This window comes from Brassica napus (genome assembly GCF_020379485.1).
Source record: "Brassica napus cultivar Da-Ae chromosome A3 unlocalized genomic scaffold, Da-Ae chrA03_Random_13, whole genome shotgun sequence".
NCBI lineage: Eukaryota > Viridiplantae > Streptophyta > Magnoliopsida > Brassicales > Brassicaceae > Brassica > Brassica napus.
This window is the reverse complement of record NW_026013972.1, coordinates 1-23,490: the sequence shown is the minus strand read 5'-3', so window position 1 is coordinate 23,490 and position 23,490 is coordinate 1. Positions and strand designations below refer to the sequence as shown.

General features: G+C 35.7%; 4 protein-coding genes and 5 pseudogenes across 4 annotated transcripts; 6 read left to right on the top strand and 3 right to left on the bottom strand.

Annotated features, from left to right (window-relative positions):
* Positions 1–294: 294 nt before the first annotated feature.
* LOC125594110 lies at positions 295–618 on the top strand. Its single transcript, XM_048770424.1, has one exon. The coding sequence runs from the start codon at positions 295–297 to the stop codon at positions 616–618; it is 324 nt and encodes a 107-aa protein (XP_048626381.1).
* Positions 619–1,137: 519 nt separating this feature from the next.
* On the bottom strand, positions 1,138–4,126 carry LOC125594117 (annotated as a pseudogene).
* Positions 4,127–4,574: 448 nt separating this feature from the next.
* LOC106441883 (3-hydroxyisobutyryl-CoA hydrolase-like protein 5) lies at positions 4,575–5,849 on the top strand. The gene is made up of 5 exons (XM_048770426.1): positions 4,575–5,102; positions 5,234–5,302; positions 5,392–5,455; positions 5,542–5,615; positions 5,696–5,849. The coding sequence occupies exons 1-5, from the start codon at positions 4,878–4,880 to the stop codon at positions 5,789–5,791; spliced, it is 528 nt and encodes a 175-aa protein (XP_048626383.1). The 5' UTR covers positions 4,575–4,877; the 3' UTR covers positions 5,792–5,849.
* A 24-nt stretch (positions 5,850–5,873) lies between these two features.
* On the top strand, positions 5,874–7,588 carry LOC125594113 (annotated as a pseudogene).
* On the bottom strand, positions 7,505–11,132 carry LOC125575637 (annotated as a pseudogene).
* Positions 11,133–11,307: 175 nt separating this feature from the next.
* On the bottom strand, positions 11,308–13,027 carry LOC125594112 (annexin D3-like). Its single transcript, XM_048770425.1, has 6 exons — positions 12,840–13,027; positions 12,599–12,744; positions 12,213–12,440; positions 11,905–12,117; positions 11,733–11,825; positions 11,308–11,641 (listed from the first exon to the last, which is right to left on the bottom strand). The coding sequence occupies exons 1-6, from the start codon at positions 12,913–12,915 to the stop codon at positions 11,438–11,440; spliced, it is 960 nt and encodes a 319-aa protein (XP_048626382.1). The 5' UTR covers positions 12,916–13,027; the 3' UTR covers positions 11,308–11,437.
* Positions 13,028–15,344: 2,317 nt separating this feature from the next.
* Positions 15,345–17,309, top strand: LOC125594116 (annotated as a pseudogene).
* Positions 17,310–17,793: 484 nt separating this feature from the next.
* LOC125594111 lies at positions 17,794–19,150 on the top strand (annotated as a pseudogene).
* A 2,808-nt stretch (positions 19,151–21,958) lies between these two features.
* Positions 21,959–23,490, top strand: LOC106438134 (uncharacterized protein At2g38710). The gene is made up of 6 exons (XM_022715972.2): positions 21,959–22,090; positions 22,335–22,445; positions 22,593–22,712; positions 22,842–22,956; positions 23,095–23,188; positions 23,325–23,490. The coding sequence occupies exons 2-6, from the start codon at positions 22,348–22,350 to the stop codon at positions 23,387–23,389; spliced, it is 492 nt and encodes a 163-aa protein (XP_022571693.2). The 5' UTR covers positions 21,959–22,090; positions 22,335–22,347; the 3' UTR covers positions 23,390–23,490.

The window sequence follows — 23,490 nt, the reverse complement described above, 5'->3', positions numbered from 1 at the left end:
CTTCTAACACGTCTTCGAAATTACGTTGTAATGTATGCAATTAGCTCCGAAGTTGGCATGCAGCCTCTGCCAAGAAACAACTCAAACGTTGAAGAAGTCGTGTTGACAAGTCTCGAACAAGCAATAGATCTAATCTTTTCTACTCGTTTGCTTCTTTTATAAGATTCACTTCTGCTTTCTTCCTCTGATATTGAAACACATTCTAAACAAAACAAACAAAAACAAGAACACAAAGATACGTTTTGCTCAAAAGACTTAGGAATCTACTTTTGTGGTGGTTGGTTAGTACTTATAATGTCTAGGAGAGAGCTTTACGTTGGACAACTTCAGCTGCTGAAGAAGATGTTTCCAGGCGGAGACAAAGACAAGTTTCTTAGTATTTCCAACAAAATCGAAGACGCTATGTCCCAATGCAAACAAGATTCTCCTCTTCCCCCAAAGTCAATTACTATGCAAAGGAGTCTCAGCGCTGGTTCGCCACGATTCACCTCGAGAGGTATCAATCTTGGTCCACCAGACTTGAGAGATGAATGGTTTAAAGTAAGGACGGTCGACGCAGGAGGTGCTGCAGCTGGTGGTGGAGGTAAAGGTGCTGGTCAAGGCCAGACCAAGAAATAGTCGGGCTTTGTGGCATGTGGTCATGGATGAAAATGTAATATAATGAAAATTTGACGCGTGTGTTATAAGTTAGGGTTCAGTTAAAGACTCTTGACTCTAGTTTCTAAGGTGATTTCATTGGTTCTTTTATGTTTGTAGCATACAAAACTCTTAATAAAATGAATTTTCAATTATGGTCAACAATAGATGCTAACCAACCAACGACAACCTGGCTGATTTGCATCACATTACCTCTCATTATATTTACAACACTTACAAGTAAGAATTAACAAAATTAATAAAAGTACTATTTAAGCAACCTAAAGACTAGTAAAAGCATGACACAAATTACAATCTGCAGGATCTACAAGAGACTCTAAAAATACATTCATTTCATAAAATTAATCCATACATGAAAATATATAACATATCGACAATTAGCATAATTCAAATCACTATAAAGAAAAGAAAAGAATACATGGGTTAAAACAATTAAAACAATGGTTAGATACGTGTTAGTCAAATTGAAGGACCATAGCATTTCATCCATGACGATCTTATATAGCAAAATGATCCAACAACGCATAGTTACAAAAGACAACATCCCGCCGACCACTAGTCCAAAATAATTGTGAGAGACCGCGATGAGTTTCTCCAACGATGCAAATGCCGAAAACTCAAAAACAAGCATAACTAAATTAACATTTTCGAAGCTTGATACAATCACAATAATTTAGTTTGAAATTAAAATCTCTTTCTACCATCACTCAACTCAGTCAAACATTCTTCCCCTCTTATAAGCTTGGCAGAAACGCTCCAAACTTCACCGTGTACTCATGAAACTGCCACACATCAAAGACAAGCCTAATAGAATCATCAATTTGTCACCATATGGTTCAGAAAGAGCATGAACATATTTTAATCACCCATCTTCATGATTTTTTTGATAACTATGATCTGCCCTATACTATGCTATTCAAGTGATGTGCAGAATGAGAGACAGGTGACTAAAATGGAAATGAGAAAGAAAAAGACCTGCTTCACGATCTCCTCATATTTATCTGCTAACTGTTTCACTTTAGCTTGTCCTGACTGTTTCACCTGGTTAGCCTTGGCAGTATTCTCATCAACCTGTTCACATATATAAACAACAACCGAAAGCTTATGGTCCATGCTAAAGCATAAAAGATTCACAACGTTAGATATGTTCATAAGAAAAAGGAAGTATTACTACCATAGCTACTACTGATTCAACATCATTTTGCCTGGATTCAAGCAGACGTCTTCTGGATTCAACTTCTAGTTTTAAATCATTCAGTTGTTTCGTCCCCAATCATCAAACATGACTTGTTTCTCCTTCTCTAACTGCTTTAGTGATTCGTGCAACTGTTTCACTGTTGAAAGAATGTAACATTACAGTCTCTCCGCGAACAACAAAATTGAGAAACATTATCTCTAAAGAGGGCAGATATATAGACCAATGCTTGCCTGTTCTTTCCCGCTCAACCACTTTCGCCTCAAGAGATTTGTACAATGTCTCATCCTCATTCAGCTTAGTTTTCTGAGCTTTTAGGTCTTTCTCAATTGCTTTGACATTGGTTACCTGTGACAACATCAAACATAAAAATAAAAGATACATTCAAAGACACTTCACATCTAATTCCGATGAATTGGAAGAGGCTTTGTGCATGCACGGTTCACACTCTATAAGCAATGAAAAGTGTAAGGGAATTGTTTTCATTAGTCACCTGTTCGTTAATTAATTGCAGTTGCGCAGATGACTTTGACATTTTCTTGAATGCCTACAAAAGGCACACAGATATAGAATGAACACAATGATAAAGCAAAACAGTGATTGTACACCCATTAAGGTCCTATAATGAAAGCATGAAACTGTTGTAAGAAAGACAATCAAAATAATGTACACCTCACTCTCATCTACTATACACCAAATTAGTGAAGTGCGAACGAGAGACAGCAATAAACACCACAGTTACTAAATAATCATGTTGAAATCGAATTCAACTAGCCAAATCGTTTGAGAGCAGTTGAGAGCAGTATAATGACCAGTGACTTGGAATTGTCAAAATAGTTAGAATCGAGTTGTAATGATGTCACGAATCATTTAATTAATTAATCCAAAGTATATTCACAATAATACCTTTTCATAAACCTCAAGAATAGCAGCCTTCTCCTCGAAAGTTTCCATTGCTAATCTTTCAGCTTTCTTTGTTTCCTCGAGAACTAGTTTCTTCTCTTCTAAAACACCCTGTCTCCACAACAAACACGTGAGAAAACCAGTTGTTCTATACACAAAGTCTTTCTCTTGCTAAGAGGAACAAAAATACACCTGCAATTTGTCTGGGGACTGAACAATCAGTGAGCGCAAGTTTGCGTTTTCTTGGACAGCTTGCACAAGGTCAAACTCTGCTTTCGAAATCTGTTAAGAGAGAAAATAAATACACATGTCAAAATAACTAGAACGCCTCTCAGACGGATGATTATAGCTTACCTTGTTATCCATCTCTGCAGACTCCTCTCTCAGCTTGTGAAATGTAGCTCGTAGTGACAGCTGCTCATTATTGAGTTGTGCTATTTTGTGACTGAGTTCTTCTATACTCACTTCCAGCTCTTGAACAAAAGGCGAATCCTTTTCCTCGGCTTCCTCAAACTCAGCAATCTCTGCTTTCAACTGCATGGAACAAGACAACCTTCAGAAAGATAATACATATATATTTACCTGTTGGATTACACGCAATTACCTGAGCAATCTTGGCCTCAGACTGCCTCCGTTGCTCATCAAGAAGAGTCAACTCTTCTGCAAGTGGTCTTATAAGCTCCATTTTCGAATCCCTAAAGAAGAAGCAAAAAAAGATCAAACTTTAGAGATTCAAAAAGCTCTAAAGACAAAAGAAGATGAACGTTACTTGTGTAGAGAATAGTTCAAAAGAGCACTGATGAAAACTCGGTTCGGGATGAGTCTGGGCGTAGCAGATCCTTGAAATTGATGTTAAATGGACAATCCACCATCTCTAGCGTGTGTTTGAGTTTGACGTAAAGATCCATAGCCGGAGCTGAAGTGGTGTGGTGATCTGGATTCTCCAGTTGCTCCAGAGCCTCGAAATCAACCTGGCCTCTCTCTTCTCTGCAGTACAATTTTTTGAAATTAGAAAACCCCCAAATTGGGAAAATTAGGGTTTTATAGAAATCGATTAGAGATAAAGGAAGGAAAGAGGGGTTTCAACATGCTTACTCGGTGAGGACGTCGAGATAGATGAGGATCCTGGTGTAAAGGTCGGAGACGGAATCGAAGGTAGGGTTTTTGAGATCGGCGTCTTTGACGGAAGCGATGTTAGCCTCCCTCAGGACGGTGATGATATCGGAACGAGAGAACTTCGGGTAGTCGTTCGCTGACATCATTTTTATTTTTATTTTTTTTAATTGCTTCGGTCCTCAGGTTTGCTTGTGTTTCTGGATTTCGATTTCGAAAGCAGCAGAAGAAAAGTGATAAGTAGAGTGAGAGAGAGAGAGATGTGTTTGTTTATTTATTTAACTTTGATTTTCCCGCCTAGGCGAAATGCACCGCATTCAGAAGGATGACACGTGGCACCTTTTGTAGAACTGCACGAATGTTTTTTTGTAGAGCACCTTTGCCTTTTTATCCGAGTTTCTCCTCTCCAAAAACAATAAATTGATAAAAACTAGAAATGTAAGAGAGAAAATGGTAAAAGTTGAGAGACTCTTTGTCATTCGTGAGAGATTTGTAACGTAATTTTTATTTTAAATTTTAAATATTAATTGTTTAATTAAATTATTTTAAAATATTTATACAATAATCTTAGCTCCCAAGTTAGAGCATGTACAACGGGAGTTTTTAATAAATCCTAAAGTACAAATCCTTCACTATTAACCATATATATTAATATTAAACTCATATTGCTTAAGGATCAATCCTTTCCTAAGGATTTTTTGCGTGAATCCTTGTTGACGTGGCAGTTGAGTTTTGTCTATCGCGTGAAGGGTTTCCCGTGAGTCTCTTCTGTGGATTGATCCTCCTTCTATCTCTCCCGATCGTCATCATCGCCTACCTCTTCGTCTCCGAAGCTCTCAGTATCCAAATCCTCATCTACATCTCCTTCGCCGGCATAAAAATCCGCGACATCGAGCTCGTCTCCCGCGCCGTTCTTCCACGGTTCTACGCGGCGGATGTGAGGAAGGACAGTTTCGAGGTGTTTGATAAATGTAAGAGGAAAGTGGTGGTCACTGCTAATCCCATAGTGATGGTTGAGCCCTTCGTTAAGGATTACTTGGGAGGAGATAAAGTTTTGGGAACAGAGATCGAAGTGAATCCCAAAACGATGAAAGCCACTGGGTTTGTGAAGAAGCCTGGTGTTCTTGTTGGAGACTTGAAGAGATTAGCCATCTTGAAGGAGTTCGGGGAAGAATCACCGGATCTTGGCCTCGGTGACCGCACCTCCGATCATGATTTCATGTCCATCTGCAAGGTACTACTATATAACATATACGTTGAAGCTTGTTTGAGTTTTTTAAATTTTTAAGAACCCCGGTTTAGGTGAAAATTGAGTGCATAAACGTCTGTTACTTTGAAACATTTCGTAATCAAAGAAGTGCTCAGGTCCTCAAGCTTGCAGAATATCTTGAAACCTGGGAGAAGGACGACAAAACGAAGCTTATACTGATCAAGGTTTTGATTTTGTTGTTGTCCTTGGTCTGATGATGATTTTCGTTACAAACACAATAGACTCATTTATTAACATAGCTTTATATTGGCAGGGTGCAGGGAGAGCTTTCTCAGCCGGTGGTGATCTAAAGATGTTTTATGACGGCCGTGATTTAAGTAAGAGGAGGCCATGAGAAAACATACTATCGCTTTATCCTAGAGAGTCTGTCATAGCTTAATGATGATAAGTCGTTTTTGGACAGAGGATTCTTGCCTTGAGGTTGTTTACAAGATGTACTGGCTCTGCTATCATATCCACACTTACAAGAAGACTCAGGTGGACTTTTACTTAGTCTTTTGTTGTATGAAAGTGTTCTCCTGAGGAGTACTAACTAAACAAATAGAGTTGTGTTATAGGTTTCTCTTGTAAATGGAATATCAATGGGTGGAGGTGCATCATTGATGGTCCCAATGAAGTTCTCTGTTGTGACTGAGAAAACTGTGAGTTTATGAGTTAAACCTGATTCAGATCTTGTTCCTGTATTAGAAGAAACAAGTATAGATTCAACTTTATCTCTGTCATTTGACTAGGTATTTGCAACCCCCAGAAGCAAGTATTGGGTTTCACACTGATTGTGGCTTCTCCTACATCCATTCACGTCTTCCTGGTCATTTAGGTAACTTCTAAAACCACTAAAACCTTCTATTTTGAGTTCCAAGTTCCAACTATACTTTGGCTAATCTCTGATGTAACATTTGCAGGAGAATTCTTGGCTTTAACTGGGGCAAGATTGAATGGCAAAGAACTTGTAGCAATTGGAATGGCAACATATTTTGTTCCTTCTGCTGTGAGTTTTTTTTTTTTTTTTTGGAATGCTTTCCTTAGTTATAAATATATTCGCGCGTACGTTTTGCTGGATGAATTGTTTTTGTTATGAGAGTATTTAGTCTTCTATGATTATGTAATGTGACCTCTCTTGCTTGATCTTTCTTGAGCCTATTATTTTTTTATTCTTAAGGATTCCTAATGAATAACACTATTGGACATACTTATTTGATTAAAATCTTTAACTATTTAGAAAAAAAAAAAAAAATATAATATACCTAAGGATTCCAATGGTGAGTACACCATTGGAGATGCTCTTAGCAGCTTCTACCAAGAAACAGCTCAAACTCTCCAAGAATGGTGACAAGTCACGTCCTGATTGGCCTAAAACCTAAATAAAAGTCAATGGCCTTGGACCCATCTAGTCAACGTTGAAGAAGTCATGTTGACAAGTCTGGAACAAACAAAAGATCTAATCTTTTCTACTCGTTTTTGCGTTCGTATAAAATCCTTTGCTTTCTTCCTCTCATCTTGAAACACATCCTAAAACAAAAACAAACCAAAACAAGAACACAAAAACACGTTTTGCTCAAAAGACTTGTGAAACAAGTTTTGTGGATAATTATGTCTATGGAGAAGAAACATCTTGGCATTAACTCTCTGAGTTATCATTCCACAGAAGACGAAGAAAACGAAGAAGACAGCAACTGCAAGAACAGCGTCTTCTTCGGATTGTGATGATTCTGAATCAACAAGACTAAGAAGTGGGAGCATGAAGAGACAGTACAGCGACATTGGATATCTCTACCACAAACTTTTAAAGAACAGCATGATGATGACGGGGGTTTGAGGATGGACATGAGAGTCTTGACGGTAATAGAGTATATGAGAGAGCTTTACGTCGGGCAACTTCAGCTGCTTAAGAAGATGTTTCCAGGTGGAACCAAAGACAAGTTTCTTGGTTTCTTCAACAAAATCGGAGACGCTATGTCCCAATTCAAACAAGAATCTCGTCTTTCTCCTACAAAGTCAATGACTATGCAGAGAAGTCTCAGCGCTGGTTCGCCACGATTCACCTCGAGAGGTATCAATCTTGGTCCACCAGACTTGAGAGATGAATGGTTTAAAGTAAGGACGGTCGACGCAGGAGGTGGTGGAGCTGATGGAGGAGGTAGGTAAAAGTGGCTCGGCAGCTGGTCAAGGCCAAACCAAGAAGTAGTCAGGCTTTGTGACATGTGGCCATGGATGATCAAATCTTGCATTACACAAGCCGTTACTTTTTGGTAATAAATGGAATGAAATGTGATGCGTGTGTTATACGTTAGGGTTCAGTTAAAGACTCATGAGTCGATTTTCTAAGGTTGATTCTTTGTTGTAATAAGGTGTTAAAAAAAAGATTCTTTGTTGTAAATATATATGTTCCTAGTTGGGTTTCTTTAATGTTGTAGTATACAAAACTCTTAATAAAATGAATTTTCAATTAAGGTCAACAATAGATGCAAACCAACGAACTACTACTTTGGCTGCTTTGCATCACATTACCTCATATATATATATTTACAACATGACTTACATGTAAGAAGTTGACAAGAGTTTGTGTCTTCAGTGCATGTTCCCCTCTGTGCAGCAACAGTAAAGACCAATAGAATAGGAGAAGCAAGAAGAATCACATATAGAAGTGTCTCATTTATTCCCATTGCCTCTCCTTCTTCCTCCTTAGCTTTGTAATCAACTTTGTCTTTCTTAACAAAGGCTTCAAAATAATCCTCATACCCCGGGTTTATCTGCATGAAGTTCGAGCCCTGAACCTTAAGCATCTCCATTGCCTACAAGTTCATTAAAAAAAAACTTAGCTAAGTTCCCTGAGCACTGAACTGAAAACTCATCATCAGGTATGATACTTTTGTGGGTGTTAAAGTTACCTGAAAACTGAACATGAACTGCCTAGCTTTCTTGCTCACTCTTGGGTTTGGGTGGGAGAGAAGCTTCTCATACATGCCTTTTGCCTTATCTGTCCTGTCAACCACTCCAAAATAACAGTATTTAGCGCACAAGAGACCATAAAGTCCAATACTCAACATCATCAACAAAGCATGCTACTTACTTTCTAAGTGAATCCTGACAAATAGACCACTGCAAAGCTGCTGATCCATGAAGCTCGCTCTGCACAGCTATACTCATTATTAGTTAGGGTCACAGTTATTTGTGGCAACCTTAAAAAACATCATGTTCTGTTCTGAAGCAGACTACTTCTTTAGTAGATCTAAGTGCATCAGTGGATTAATATGTCCATAGAATAATGATAAGCTCATGGAACTAATAATAACACATACTAATCAGTTTAAAAAAAAATAAAAATTGTTGAGAGTTTTTCTCCACGTACATGCTGATGGGTATATATAATAATGAAGTCTCCTGCAGTCAAGACGAATCAGGCATATGCAGAACAAATACTCCAATAAAGCAGACTAATGCATATGAGATGAATTTGATAAACTAGAATTAGGCTTGGAGAAATCACCTTAAAGACTATTTTCTCCATGACCTTTTCATAGTATGGCAAAGCTTCTTTGAGTCTCCCTGAATCCATAAGGGAATTCCCCTTTTCTAGTGCCTGTTATAAGCGTCAAAAGACTCAAAACCAAGGGAAGAACCACACGATAAGCAGAACGTTTCTAGCTACCTTTCAGCGGGAATAGAAGCAGAACATGCATGTAGCTAAAGCAAAGAACCTTTTCTAGTCTTTCTTTACTCAAATGATTTTTTTCTCTAGAAAATGATGATATGAAGAAATGAGAATCTACTTAGAGAAAACATGAGTCCCTATCACATTTTCAGCCAAGCCCATATCCTTGTTATGATCTAAAGACAGTGACTAATAGTCTAATACTTTATATGATATTAGCTTGGAGCATTCTCAAATTAAAAGCTTCCAAATTTACATGCTGAAGAGGAAACACATGCATGAGTTCAAAACAATTTTACTTCAGCATCAGGCTTGTCATGAAAAAGAAAATTAAAAACAAAAAATAAATGTCATGGGAGTACCTCCTCACACTCAAGTTTGAGTTTGGGATCAATATTCAGTCCAATTGATTCCTTGTAGGCAGTGAGCAATTGTTTTGTCCGTTCTTCTCGCGCAGTCCTCTCTTCAGCAGTTTCAATTGAATCTCCTGGTTGGAGTGTCCTTCCACCACCAAACTTAATCCAGAAAAAGGTATATAGCTCAGTCATCATACAAAGTCACACATCCAAAACTGGCCTCCACGGCCATGAGCATGAATGGATCACTTTTAAAGGTACAAGATTGTTCAAAAACGTAAGGAGATTTTTTTTTTACTTACCATCTAGCTGAAAACCAAGGATATTACTCTAGCAGAGTTGACCAAATTTTACATATCATCACAAAGAGATAAACTATTCAAACTATTCAAAATATTATAAGTGTCTAGCCTCTTCAGAATGGTAAGGAAGTTTTATACTGTAGCTCCAATATACATTTTACTTGTTTCTATAGGTAACTACACCAATTGGTTGCATCATACTGGACAGTAAATAATGACATGAACTCAATGGAAAATCCAAACCGTAACATTTTTCCATATAAACCAGACATGGTCAAATAAAGTTGTTCTTCAGAATAATCTTTCTACCGACCAAAACTTGGTTTAAGCATACGGACAGTTAACAAAACAAAAAAAAAGAACTCAATGGAAAGTCCATAATACGGACAGTCCTCAAAAGACTAACATTGGACAAACAAATCCATTCCCCTTAAGGTTGCATAACACATATCTTTAAAATGGGTATATAGTCACATACCGTTTTAGAGATGTTACTAGGTCTTGGGAAAACACCCCATGTGGAAACTTTGGGCTTATATACATCAGAGTTTTCGTTTCCTTCTTGCTCAAACTTCTTTTCTGTCTTGTCAAATCTTGTCTTGTCACCAACTATAAACTCCACCTCAGGTAAGTCCCCTCCAGCAAAATAGTCCTCAACAGGAACCAGCCCCGGTGGAAGCCCCCTTGTGCTCTTCTTATCAGCGAACCCAAGTCCAACAAAGTCAATGCTGGAGACTTTCAACTCTCTCTTCTTACCACCATTCTCTTCCTCAACCTTGTTTGATGACCTAACAGAACTTTTCTCTGTACTACCTGAAACACCATAACAAGCAAGGTCTTGAGATCATGTTTTGACTGAATTAGAACATTTTAACATATACAATAAAGCCTCTCCATGCATATTCTCTGCTCATTTTCATTAAAGCCAATTGGAAAAAAAAATTGATCTGCTTGAACAAAGACAAAACAACACAACATCAGTTTCAGTTATTGTCTGTAAAGATATGGTTTTTTACTGAACTGGGTTTATTAGCCTCCTGGACACCATCAGCTCCAAGCTCTTTCTGCTTCTTATACTCATCAGCCTTTTGCTTAGCAAGCTTCACCGTGAGCGGCACTTCCTCGTCACCAGCATTTCTCTCAGAAGTTTTTTGCTCAGCTTTCGATTTCTTATAGGCCTCGGCTTTCTTTAACGCGAGCTTCACGGGATCCAAGACGACCTCAACCTCCGGAGAGCTGTCTGGAGAGGAAGAGTTGAGTATAGATGAAGATTTGTTTCTGAGAACAGAGAGTTTGAAGGGTTTTGGTTGTGGAGAAGGAGAGAGGAAGAAAGTGGGAGGTTCGGAGAGTGGAGAAGAGAGCCAAGAGTGGTTGAAAGAAGCCATTGATTCTTGGCAGAGAGAAGAGATGGTTAGCCATTTTCTTTGGAGTTGTGTATCTTCACCTGAATCGTGGTTGCAAGATGACCACCCATCCACTTGAATGTTAAGATAACTTTGCCCTCTCTTTGGTTCCAAAAAAAAAAATAACGTCTTTAACGGCCAATAGATGACACGACGGCGTTTTGAAGATTTCTTTTAAGAACACCACATTAGCCACCAACACTATGGTTGTCCTTAGTAAATTATAAACAACTATGGTTTTGATGGAGACATATAGAGATAGCGGTAGGAGTGATGGCCATGACAGAGTTTTTGCTTTTCTTTTAGTTAAATTTGAATAATCTCAATAAATTGTAGTAAGTCTTCAATTATTTTTGGTTAATTTGGTTAGTTTGGTTTGAATGATTGATATAATTAAATTAGCTTGGTTTGATAAACTGGCTTAACAAAACCGCAGATCTAACACATATCATAAAAAATTCAAAAACCAAGAGTAGTTTTGATTATTTTTATAACATGTTTTATCAAATCTGAATCAGAAAATGAAGTCTTTAATACAAGTCACAATTCACAAGCCAAGCCAAGAATATTAAAATTCAAACAAAGATCAGATTTTGGAACCAAGTAGAGTCATGAGGAAGTCCTTGTAGTCACCAGAAACATCACCAATGATAGCGTTATCCATGCTTGCGTTATACATATTGAAATACTCTCCTCTTACTTTCATCAAATCAATCTCTGCACGCATCACAATCGCTCTCGTCAACGAATCTTCATCTGTTCCAAACCCCTCAATCGAATCTCTTACAACCTGCAAGTAGAATATAATTTAAACACCATTCTTGTCTTTCTTGATATTTTTTGCTATTTGAGTCTATGTCTGCTCAAAATGTTATTAGTACCTTTGCAAAGTGTTTCTCAGGGAACTCAATGCACAAGATCACCATCTGCAATAGACTTCTCAGATCAGCATCTCCAGGACATCCATCAACATCCTGTGCCATAATAACCAACAAACATGAAGTATCCATGAAAAGACAAAATTCTCAAAGCTAAACAAAGATGCTTCAAAACCTTATCTAATGTGTTCCCATAACTCTGCTTGTAAGCAACAAAGGTTGCTCTGAGCTGGTAGATACTGCGAGTTCCTATAATGTAAAGGACATGATCATGATCTAGTTGCTTTTTTGATATGGCTTCATGTAGCATACCGGCCTCTATTGTAGCAACTTCCTTGTCAACCTTCTCTTTATCATATCTGAACGAAGTTGCTAATGTCACCAGCAACTGTCCATTTTTATTATTACCATAAATGTGGTATTAGATAGACTAATTGAGTTACTTATGAGACAGCTAAAAGACAAAAGAGTAAGATAAAGAACCTTTGCAAGAGGAAAAGGAACAGAGGAAGCAATGTCTTCTTCAAGGGATGAGTCGTAGAGAGAACAATAAGCTTTCCTCACAGCAATCAAATGGCTAGGAGAACTTGTGCAAGAGATCTCCACGAGGATCTTTAGTTTCTCTATGGTTTTCTTTTTATCATTCAAGACCTTGTTCGCAAGCCTTGCGTATCTCTCTGCTGGATCTTTCGTCCACAGAATCACAGCTTTCTGCGAATTAAATCACAAGTTCTTGTTTTCATTGTTTTTGGCCTTCAATTTTTTTTTATAGTAACATATATAGAAGTTTAAAATTTTTATAAAAAATTCTTAATAAATGTTTAAACCATATAATCTTAGAGCCAGCCTTGTTTTGAATGTGCCAGTACCTTGAAATCACCAGAGAGTTCAGAGGAGAGATCATCGATAAGATCCTTGCCGTAAATCTCTTTATAACTCTCCCTGATTCTCTTTCTCTGGCTCTCGTTTCTTTTTCCTAAAACGCGTATGATAGCCTTCTCATCTGTTCCCCATCCTACAACAACAACAAGAACACGGTTCCAGTTTCAAGAACCAGACAAAGCTTGCGAACGTACGTGAATGCAGATAAGATGATTAATTGTAACGTACCGCGAAAAGCTTTATTGAGAGTTTCAGAATCCTGAGCTGGAGATGGGACTTCGTCTGGTACTCTAATGGTCGCCATTTGAGAGATGTATTCCTCTGTTTCTCCGAAGCGTGTGCTGTGCTTCTTCTCTCTCTCTACCTTGTAATTTCTTTCTCTCTCTCTCTCTTGTTACGGTTTTAAGTTTTAACTATTGTTTAGGTGTAATAAGACAATCTTAAGTTGACGAAAATACCCCCGAAGGCGTTACTGTAGTGATCTTTTTTTTCTTTTCTGTCGAAACTGTAAGAGCATGAGCAGCCAACTGATGATTCCCGATTTCTAATGTTTTTTTTTATTATTTTAATTTTTTTTTTCGTTTGACTTTAAAAAAAAAGAAAAAAAAAAAAAATATATATATATATATAAACGAATCTATCGCGGATCGTCACGTATCGTGAGGCCCGCAGAACAATAACGAGACGGTATCACTCCGGCGAACCTGCACGAGCTGGATTCATTAAAATCCGATTATTTTAATATTTTTTCTGTGAACTTTCCTATTAATACTTCAATGCGGATGGTCTAATGATTTTGGAGGATGTTGAATTGGAGGGTCCAATATTTATTTATATTACTAAATAGTCTCTCTGTCTATAACTTTTTTCACAATCCATCTTGTACTTACCACTTGAGGGGTTTCTGCAAAAAAAACTTTCAAATAGTTTAGTTTTGTGTTTTTTTTTTGTGATTTTATTTTATTTATTTATAAAAAATGCAAGTCACAGCACTAAATCGCAGTTAATCCTTAACATAATCGAATATAATTTTTAATTTATATAAATAAAAACTATGGTGTTTTTAACAAGTTTCTAAAATACTATATTGTAAAATTCAAATCGAGCTGATTGTCTAAAATTTATAAAATTATCTGAAATCTGGAACTAAAATGATTGTGTTTGCAGATTCATCAGAACGAAAAGAATATACGTCAAAAACTGGTATATATTATGGTGTTTCTTTGTCAAAAAAAAAATGTATGGTGTTTCTTATCAAAATGTTATTTCTGATATTACATTATTGTGTTAACGCAAGAAATTTCGGATGTACTACTGTTTTCTATAAACAGCGTTGTAGACTTGTAGTCAAAAACATGTAGCTGTGTGAGACATGCGTATAGATAAAAGTTGATTTAAGAGGATGGAAGATGACCGAATCTTATGAGTTATGACTGACGAACTAGTTTAACCAAATCAAATAAAAGAGATAGTGACATGCAAATCATATAAGCCTCAAGATAGACAGCTGTCCCCTCTATATTATTGGTTATGTCGTATCTTCGTGTAAAACGTGATCTTGTTTACGGGCACAGTCTGAACTAAACACCCTGTCATACACAATAATTCATAGCTCTTTAATTGGTTTACCAAATAATAGTGGTGAAAGGGACACATGCAGCCATGCAGATATGACCCAAAAACGTGGTTCTACTCCCAATGACAGATACTCAGCAACAACCTTTTTTAAAACACCATGTGATGCTTGATGGAGAATATTGATAAACTAATCACTAGTTATTATTCTTACACAGTCGCGAAGGAAACGTGATTGAGGCTTCTCAGCTACTCTTTTAAATTGGTTACGTGCATGATTTCTTTAAAGGGACAGTCTGGACATAATGAGAACGTATAACACTTTTGTTAAAGAATGCATTAGTTTAAGAGAAGAAAAGATATGCTCTATGCTTAGCCTTGATCTTCGGGGCTTTTTTATATAAATGTAGTAAACATTTTTCATTGTAGTTATCACATCTAATATTCGTGATTGAGTGAGATCGCAATTAGTTAATTTTACTACTTTTCCATTGATTATCTGAGATTCGACCTATTCTAAACCACATGGCTCTTAATCTTATGCATCATATCCTAAATCATATGCCAGGGGGCAGGGGGGGTGACAGTGCATCATATCCTAAACTTTGACTCACTTTGATTTGCATTTGCTACAAGTTTCCTAATTATACAAAAATAGACCACGCCAATCATAGTGTGTTTTAGTGTGTTGACTTTGTCATAATACGAACTCATCATTTTAGTATAATACAACTTGTGACAAAATAAAAATACATTTGCAAACTTTAAACATCTTCGTCTTTCCCGGAACCCGTTTTGTATTATAGATATGATGATTATATAATGGTCAAACTTAATAAAGTCCAGTTAAACAAAAAACAGTAAGTTTAAGTTTGTCTTGGACTAGTGTAATTCATCCTTTTCATATGAAACAGTTGTTAAAACACGCAATAAATCTTGTGGGCGTTACTTCTTGTTACAACATTGGCTAGCGTTTGTCTTAAATCTGAACACAAATTTTATACTAAATGAATAAGTTTTGATATACCTAGAATACCCTTGACTCCCTCCGTAAACCACAACATCACCCTTAATAATCAGCATCATATAAAATGACTTGTCTCTCTTTCTTAGCTTTCCACATTAACCCAAGCAAAGCAGAAACAAACTAACAAGAACTCAAAAGCAAGAAAAATGGCTCATACTCTCGATCTCGAAGGCATCACCAAAGCAATCTCAGGTAACTATGAAAAACAATCTTAGTACAATGATACTGAGAACGTTATCGAGATTAACTATACGAAATCATTAAACAAAACTTGTAGGAATGGGAGTTGAGGAGGGAGCATTTAAGTACTCTGGGAAACTCGCACAAGGATCATCGAAAGTTGTTTAGGAAAGCAAGCAAAAGTTTCTTTGTGGAGGATGAAGAAAGAGCTTTTGAGAAATGTCATGATCACTTTGTCAAACATCTCAAGATTGAGTTCTCTCGCTTCACTGTCAGTTTCTTAATCTTTTTACATATCTCCTTCTTTATTTTCTGGCTTTTCTTTTTATCCATCTTTCTAAATAATTTATTACCATCTATTCTAGTTTTACTTCTTCTTTTTTTGGCAAAACTTATCACACCATCTAAATCTATGTAGTTGATTTTTTACCATTTCTACTAGTTTTTTTTTACCCAGTAACAAATCAGTTATTGTTTTTACCTAAGAAAAGTACACAACAAACCATTTATTTCAGTTTCAATAAAACTAAAATTGCTAAATTTCTTGAAAAAATAAAGTAATAGTAATACAGAAACGTACTAATTGGGTTATCCTTTGTATAGATAGTTTTCTGTTTATGTAATTATTTAGTGTGTGATTGGTTAGAGTCTTAGAGGATTTATATAGTCATATAGTCTCAAGAATGTTGATCAAATACTCTGCTATGTTGTTATATTAGTATTTTCTTCTCACATATCCTAATTAATTAAACACACTCGCTAGGAGAGAAAAAAGTAAGCTAGTGAGTTTCAACTGGATGGAAATGATGAAAGTTTGGTCTGTGATGTGTAGAATGCGGTGGTGATGTGGTCGATGCATCCATGGGAGAGAGACGCGAGGTTGGTGAAGAAAGCACTGAAGAAAGGAGATGAAGCTTACAACCTCATCGTGGAGGTGTCATGCACTCGCTCCTCTGAAGATCTCCTAGGCGCACGCAAGGCTTATCACTCTCTTTTCGACCAGTCGATGGAAGAAGACATTGCCTCTCACGTCCACGGCTCTCAGCGCAAGGTCAGTACATTCTTACTTACCGTTACATTCACCCGATCTCTTCTAACTTACTGTCTCTCTGTGTGTTGTGCAGCTGCTAGTAGGCCTCGTGAGTGCTTACAGATACGAAGGGAAAGAGGTGAAGGAAAGTTCCGCCAAATCGGACGCTAAGATTTTGGCCGAGGCGGTGGCTTCTTCCGGAGAGGGAGCCATAGAGAATGATGAGGTTGTTAGGATTCTGAGTACAAGAAGCAAACTCCATCTCGAACATCTCTACAAGCACTTTAACCAAATCAAAGGCTCTGATCTTCTTGGGGTAACATATATTATTTATACTCACTTCTTATAGTATTTTTTTTGTTTATATGTGTAACTTTTTCTAATGGATCAAGAAATATTGTGGTATGATCATCAGGGTGTATCTGAGTCTTCTCTCATCAATGAAGCATTGCTTTGCTTGCTCAAACCCTCAGTGTATTTCAGCAAGGTAATACTAATACTAATGAACTTATGATAACATCTTCTATCATGTATAAACTTTTCTTGTTCTAATAAAGTCTCTGCTTGTCTTTGGTTGTAGATTTTGAACGCTTCTTTGAACAAAGATGCGGACAAGGGTACCAAGAAGTGGTTGACAAGAGTGTTCGTCACGAGAGCAGATCATAGTGACATGAAAGAGATAGCAGAAGAGTATAACCAGCTCTATGGAGAGCCTTTGGCCCAAACAATTCAAGAGAAGATTAAAGGAAACTACAGAGATTTCTTGCTCACACTACTATCTAAATCAAATTGATTTCAGTTCTGAACTTATTCCCAAGACTTGTGGTTATTGAACATTTGAATTTCTTTCGGTTTTATGTTTCTATCCCAACATTTGCGTTTTCTATACCCTTTATCACCATATCTAATAATAAAGTTACTGTCTCTGGTGACATTATTCAAGAAGAGAAGAGTGTGTCATGTTAAACTATGTTTTCATGTTTATGCTAGAATGACATAGTAACTTGAATCAAATTAACTAAACTTGCAAGGTTAAAACATTTTCAGTAATTTACATGGGTAGCCGACAAAAAAAAACATTTTCAGTGAAAAGAAAAATTAAGTTTGGAGTGAAGGAAACCTTCCGTTAGCACTAGTGTCTAATGAGTATCAGTGTATCACATTAACAAAACAAAAAATATATGAACTTGTGGGAAGTCTAATCATATACAAGTTTGAAGGGTGATAATAAATGATTGGTTCGCAATTTCATTATCTAAACCGAATATAGGTATGATTTCCCGGTTAACATTTTTTGCATTTTTTAAGGAAACCAAAAGCCGCCACGTGGCGAAGAAAAGTCCGCGAATCTTCCCCCGGCGGAACATTAATCCCATTTCTCCTCTTCACTCTGCTTTTTTTTCATCGTCTCTCAAAAACCACTCCTTTCTTCTAGACTAGATTCGTTGTTCTTTATCAGTTCCATCACAATGAATGGCTTCTCCGATCTTAACTCTTCTGTGAGGTACACTTCAATTCTCTGATTCTTAAGATCTCTGTTGTGTATATGCACGATCTCCAACATCAATGGAACTTTGCAGCTAATCATTATTACATTGTAACACACAATCAATGGTTGCTAATAGTATTGGGTATCCGAAAGTTTGATCCTTTTAATGCAAATCTCTTAGTTTTGATCTCTGTCTTGTTATGTTGTGAAGCAGCAAACCTTCTCTCTCTCATCTTGCTCCTTTAGAAGCCATTCTCTTTGATGTTGATGGAACTCTCTGTGACTCTGATCCTATCCACCTTATTGCCTTTCAAGAACTGCTCCAACAGGTTAATAATCCTTTATAATCATATCTTAATTACTATCAAGCTCTTGCTTCAAAGTTTGCTTCTTGTATCATTCACAGATTGGTTTTAACAACGGTGTACCAATCGACGAGAAGTTCTTTATTGAGAACATTGGTGGAAAACATAACTCTGAGATTGCTCTTGCTCTCTTCCCTAATGATGTTACAAGAGGGTTAACATTTTGTGAGGAAAAGGAAGCTCTTTACCGCAAGTAAGTCTTAAACTTCTTTTTAAGATTTGAGTTAAGTTAGGAACTTAGGATTAACTTTGTTTTCCTCTTATTGATTAGACTTGTAGCAGAGAAGATAAAGCCACTTGACGGGCTTATAAAACTAACCAAATGGATAGAGGAACGTGGACTGAAGCGAGCTGCTGTGACGAACGCTCCGAAAGAAAACGCAGAGCTCATGATATCCAAACTTGGTCTGACTGATTTCTTCCAGGCAGTGATTCTTGGGTCTGAATGTGAGTACCCCAAACCACACCCGGGGCGTACTTGAAGGCTCTTGAAGTGCTTAACGTGTCGAAGGAGCATACGTTAGTTTTCGAGGACTCAGTCTCTGGGATCAAAGCTGGAGTTGCAGCTGGAATGCCTGTGGTTGGACTTACTACAGGTAATCCAGCAAGCATGCTGATGCAAGCAAAACCGGCTTTTCTCATTGAGAACTATGCTGATCCAAACTGTGGGCTGTGTTGGAAGAACTTGATAACAAGGGGAGTTTTCTAAAGTCTTGAGATGTGAGTGAGTGACTGACTTGAGCCTATGAGCAGCCTCTGAAGTTTTACTTTTTTTATCTTCGTTGATTATTGTTGAATATTCTTTTGGGAATATATGACAAACAATGGGAGCTTTCAAATAAGTGAAGATGTGTGAACATGTTTTCTATGTTATATTTTTAGTACTAAGAAAGTGTAGAAGTGTGACATTCTAAGGTCTTATCTGATCAAAATAAATAAAAACTAAGTGATGAATGATGATGCAGTGTGTTCGACTTCCTCTTTTACAGCTTACTCTTATAGAAATTTTCATTATATACAGTGTTTTAAACCGACCCGTGGTCGAATGAACCACTATGTAATCCGGTTTGAGTTTAAGAAAAAACCATTATTTAAAACTCGTAAAATCCACAAAAACCGTTAAAATCCGGAATCCAGCTACCGGTTGAACCAATACATAAATTTAATTTTTTTTAGATTTTTTGGTTACAGAATACGAAACATATTCTAATTAAGAAGTTCAAATTTTAGTTTTTTTTCCAAAAAAAAAAAATTATATGATCATGTGAATTATGAAAATATTAACAAAACTAGTTGATGTGATTTGATATTGGTTTATTTTTTATCGATAACTTATTATCATTTTATGATTTACGTTTGGCTTATTTTGAATTTAAATTTAATTTTACTATTAATATTAGACATTTACATATTTATAGATTTAAGTCTTGATATATTTTTATTCTATCTCATAATTTTTAACTTGTTACAAAATTGTTAAATAGTCTAAAACAGTAAAATGATGCTCCTGCAAAGCCAAGTGAAGAAAACTTGTGGTGCGTTAAAAAGTTTTAACACTAAAATAATATGAAAAAGTGCCTAAGACTACAATGAAAAAATTATCAACTGTTTATTAATATTAAAATAAGCTTCTAATGGGTTGTTGCAAAAATAAAATACATGATGTGGTAAATTTAGTATTGATAAAAAAACATGGATCCTTCTTAAAGGACGTGGCAAATGTTGATTTGACTAAATTATTAAGTTTTCTCACATATTTTAATTGTAACGCACATATAAGGATGAAGACAATTATAAAAAACTGATTGGATGTTCATATTTTCTGATTAGATGCTCATTTTCTAACTTTTTTTTTATTTCAGTTATTTAACATCAATTATTTCATAATAATTATAATTATATTATATAATTTTTATATCAAATTCATCATTTCATTCTCTATAAATAGAAATTTGTTTAATTTCATTTGAAAACAAAAAAAGGAACTCATCTTTTTACTATATTTATGCTATTATCCTCCACTAACTTTTTGATAGGATATTGTAATATCTTAAAACAATGATAATCATTGTAGAGAACAAAAATGGAATGGGTGTTGAAAGGTGATGTGAAAGAAATAAAATATGATGTATAGAAAGAGAAGATGACGTAGAGTGAAAATATGATGTTTTAAACATGTAACCAATATACATAGTCTAAATCATAATCATTTGAAAGAAAAAATTCGGAGAGGAAAAAATAGCAGCATCTCATAGGCTAGGCCTACTGAGACCCGATGAACTTGATTCCGCGGCGGGGCGGGTCATTTGGACGTGGGAGAGCTCGTTTGCCATCACTACTCATACCTTAATGTTTTATCAAATACCATATAAGATAGTAGGTGATAAAAATTATATTTACTTTCTAAAGTATTTTGTATTCAAAATCATAGTTTTTATTTATTTTACTGTCCTTAAACTGAATATATACATTATTTTCATCCTTTTTTTTCTCAAATATATTTTTAACTTTATGTTACTTTTATCGTATTTTTCTATTTCTCCCTCCTAAATCTGTATATTTAAGATTAGTCAAATATACCTCCTCTTTACATATATTTTCTTTAGATTGTGCTTTTTCCCCTTTTTTCTTCTTCTATCACTTATATTTTACTTATATTTAGCTCAATTCTATTTTAGACATACCACTGTTATATATTATCATGTCCAATTTATGCATAAAATAGCAAAATGTTAACTGTATAGAACTACAACAAAATTAGAGTTTTTGCTTAAATGATAAAAGAAAAATCATCTATTTCATGTGATGATTGTTTTTCTAGTTTCTAGATTTTGGATTTTGGTTTTTAGTTTTTGATTTTTGGATTTTAGATTCTTGTTTTAGTTTTTTTTATTTTGCAGTAGATTTTTTTTTTTTAAAACATGAATGGTGATTTTAGTTTTGGTTTTTAGTTTTTGGTTTTTGCTTTTAAAATAATAAAATAAAAATATTATTAATAGTAAAATATTTAATCTGGAAATAATAAAATATAAAATACCATTACCCAAACACACAAGCTTATTTTAAATAAAACAAGCACAAAATAATATAATTCTATGTTCAAACATAATATAAAAATTTAATTATTTTTAAACATAATTTTTTATATAAAAAAGTTTCCTCATTTTTTTGTTTAGTTGTTACTAACCAAAACATTTAATTACTCTTCTTAAATAAATCTTCGATCTATTTCCAAACTGAGACTATATTTCACTGTATAAATTTGATAGTATAGTTCATTATGCATAAATATGAATTTGATACTTAATTTCTAGTCGAATATTTGGTCTAAATACATAATATAAGATGTTACATACTTATTACAAAATCATCAATAAAAGTATAAGTTAAAAATATTTCAGTTAATTGTAAAATAGATTATAAATATTAAAATTAATGTTACATTGAAGTAAACTTTTTAAGAAAAATATAGTATGAAACAGAGAGAGCAATATTTATTATTTTATTTTCAATTAAATTTTATTAAATTTTAATCTTGAATAAAGATATATATCCAATATATATCAATAATTAATGTTGGTTGAAAAAAAATCAATAAATTAATGTTAATAAAAACATATATCACATATATCTTTTTGTTTTTTTAACCTTTAAATAATCGAGGTAGGGGGATACATTACGTCCTTGAGAAAAAGACACAGCAACCAAAAAACTTGTCAGTGCGCTCTCAATCAAAAGCTTTCTTTTAATAAACGTAACACACGCTTTATCAGTTTCACCACGCCATCCATCTTCTTCTTCGATTCTCTCAAGGTTTTCTCAGCTCTATCTTCTGTTTCATCCCAATTGATTCACTATCTCTTTGAATTCAATTCTTCTCACAGCATATCTAGCTTTTGATTCACTTTCCTTGTCCGATCTTAAAGTTTCATACTTTTTTTTTAATCTCTGAGAATGCTATTCTATGTGTGATTCGTTATTAGATTTTAGAATTGCTTTCGATTTTCTTACAAAAGTTTTGATTTTTTTTTATTGTCTGCGGTTCTGTCTTAAAAAGCGAAAAAAAAAAGATGGCGAACAGAGAGATGGCAGTGTACTGTTTCGACACTTTGGTCTCTCACTACAACAACGAGGAGACTCCTCCACCTGCCTTTGACGACGCCAATCAGTTACTTTCTTTTTTTCAACCCTTCCTTTTTTTTTGTTATGACAAGCAAAAGTTCTGATTCTGTCTCAAGTATGAAAGTTTCTCCCTTTCTTACTACCATCAATCTCCCACTTGACTGAGCCTTCTAGTTTTGTTTTTCTATTGTAGTCCGTTGTTTGTGACGTGGAAGAAAATAGTGAATGGAGGGGAGCCTCGATTGCGTGGATGTATTGGTACACTGGAAGCACGCCGCTTGATCAGTGGCTTCAAGGATTATGCCTTGACCAGGTGGTACCTTACTCCAAGTTTCTTTTTTGTAATTCCGTTTTAGAAATTTTGGGCTCGAGACCACAGATGAAGCATGTGTATTGCCCTTTATACCACCATGACCTTTTTGTTATATGTAAATTATTACAGTGCCCTGAGGGATCGTAGGTTCCCACCAATACAGTCCAAAGAACTGCCATTTCTGCAATGTACCGTCTCTGTCTTGACTGATTATGAAACTGCTGACGATTATCTTGATTGGGAGGTATTTTATCTTCCACTCTTCTGTTACTTCATGTCAAGTAAAACAAGTAATGCATGCTATTCAATCCCACTCACTTAGTTTTTTTTTTGTCGAGTTCTTGTGATGTCTTACACGCCTTCCCTGGTTTTGGCTATGAAGGTGGGAAAGCATGGTATAATCATTGAGTTCACTGAACCTGTGTCTAACACAAAGCGAAGCGCCACGTATTTGCCTGAGGTCCCAGCTCATGAAGGTACCTGTTTTGATGATACAAACTAGTTTTTGCTTACGAGTTTGTATGTTTAACGAGACCTGAAAACTCTTGCGCTTTGTTTGGATCAAAAGTTAAAATACATCATCAAATCTTAAGGCTACTTGTCATTGCGCAGGCTGGACAAAGATAGAGGCAATAGATTCGCTGGTGCGTAAAGCAGGATACAGCGGGGTGAAATAACTGAATCAGTGCGTAGGAGAATCGTCTAACTCGTTACCAGAGTACATTATTCAGCATGCACTATAGTGAATACCTTTCGTACGTGAAGGCACGAGAGGCGG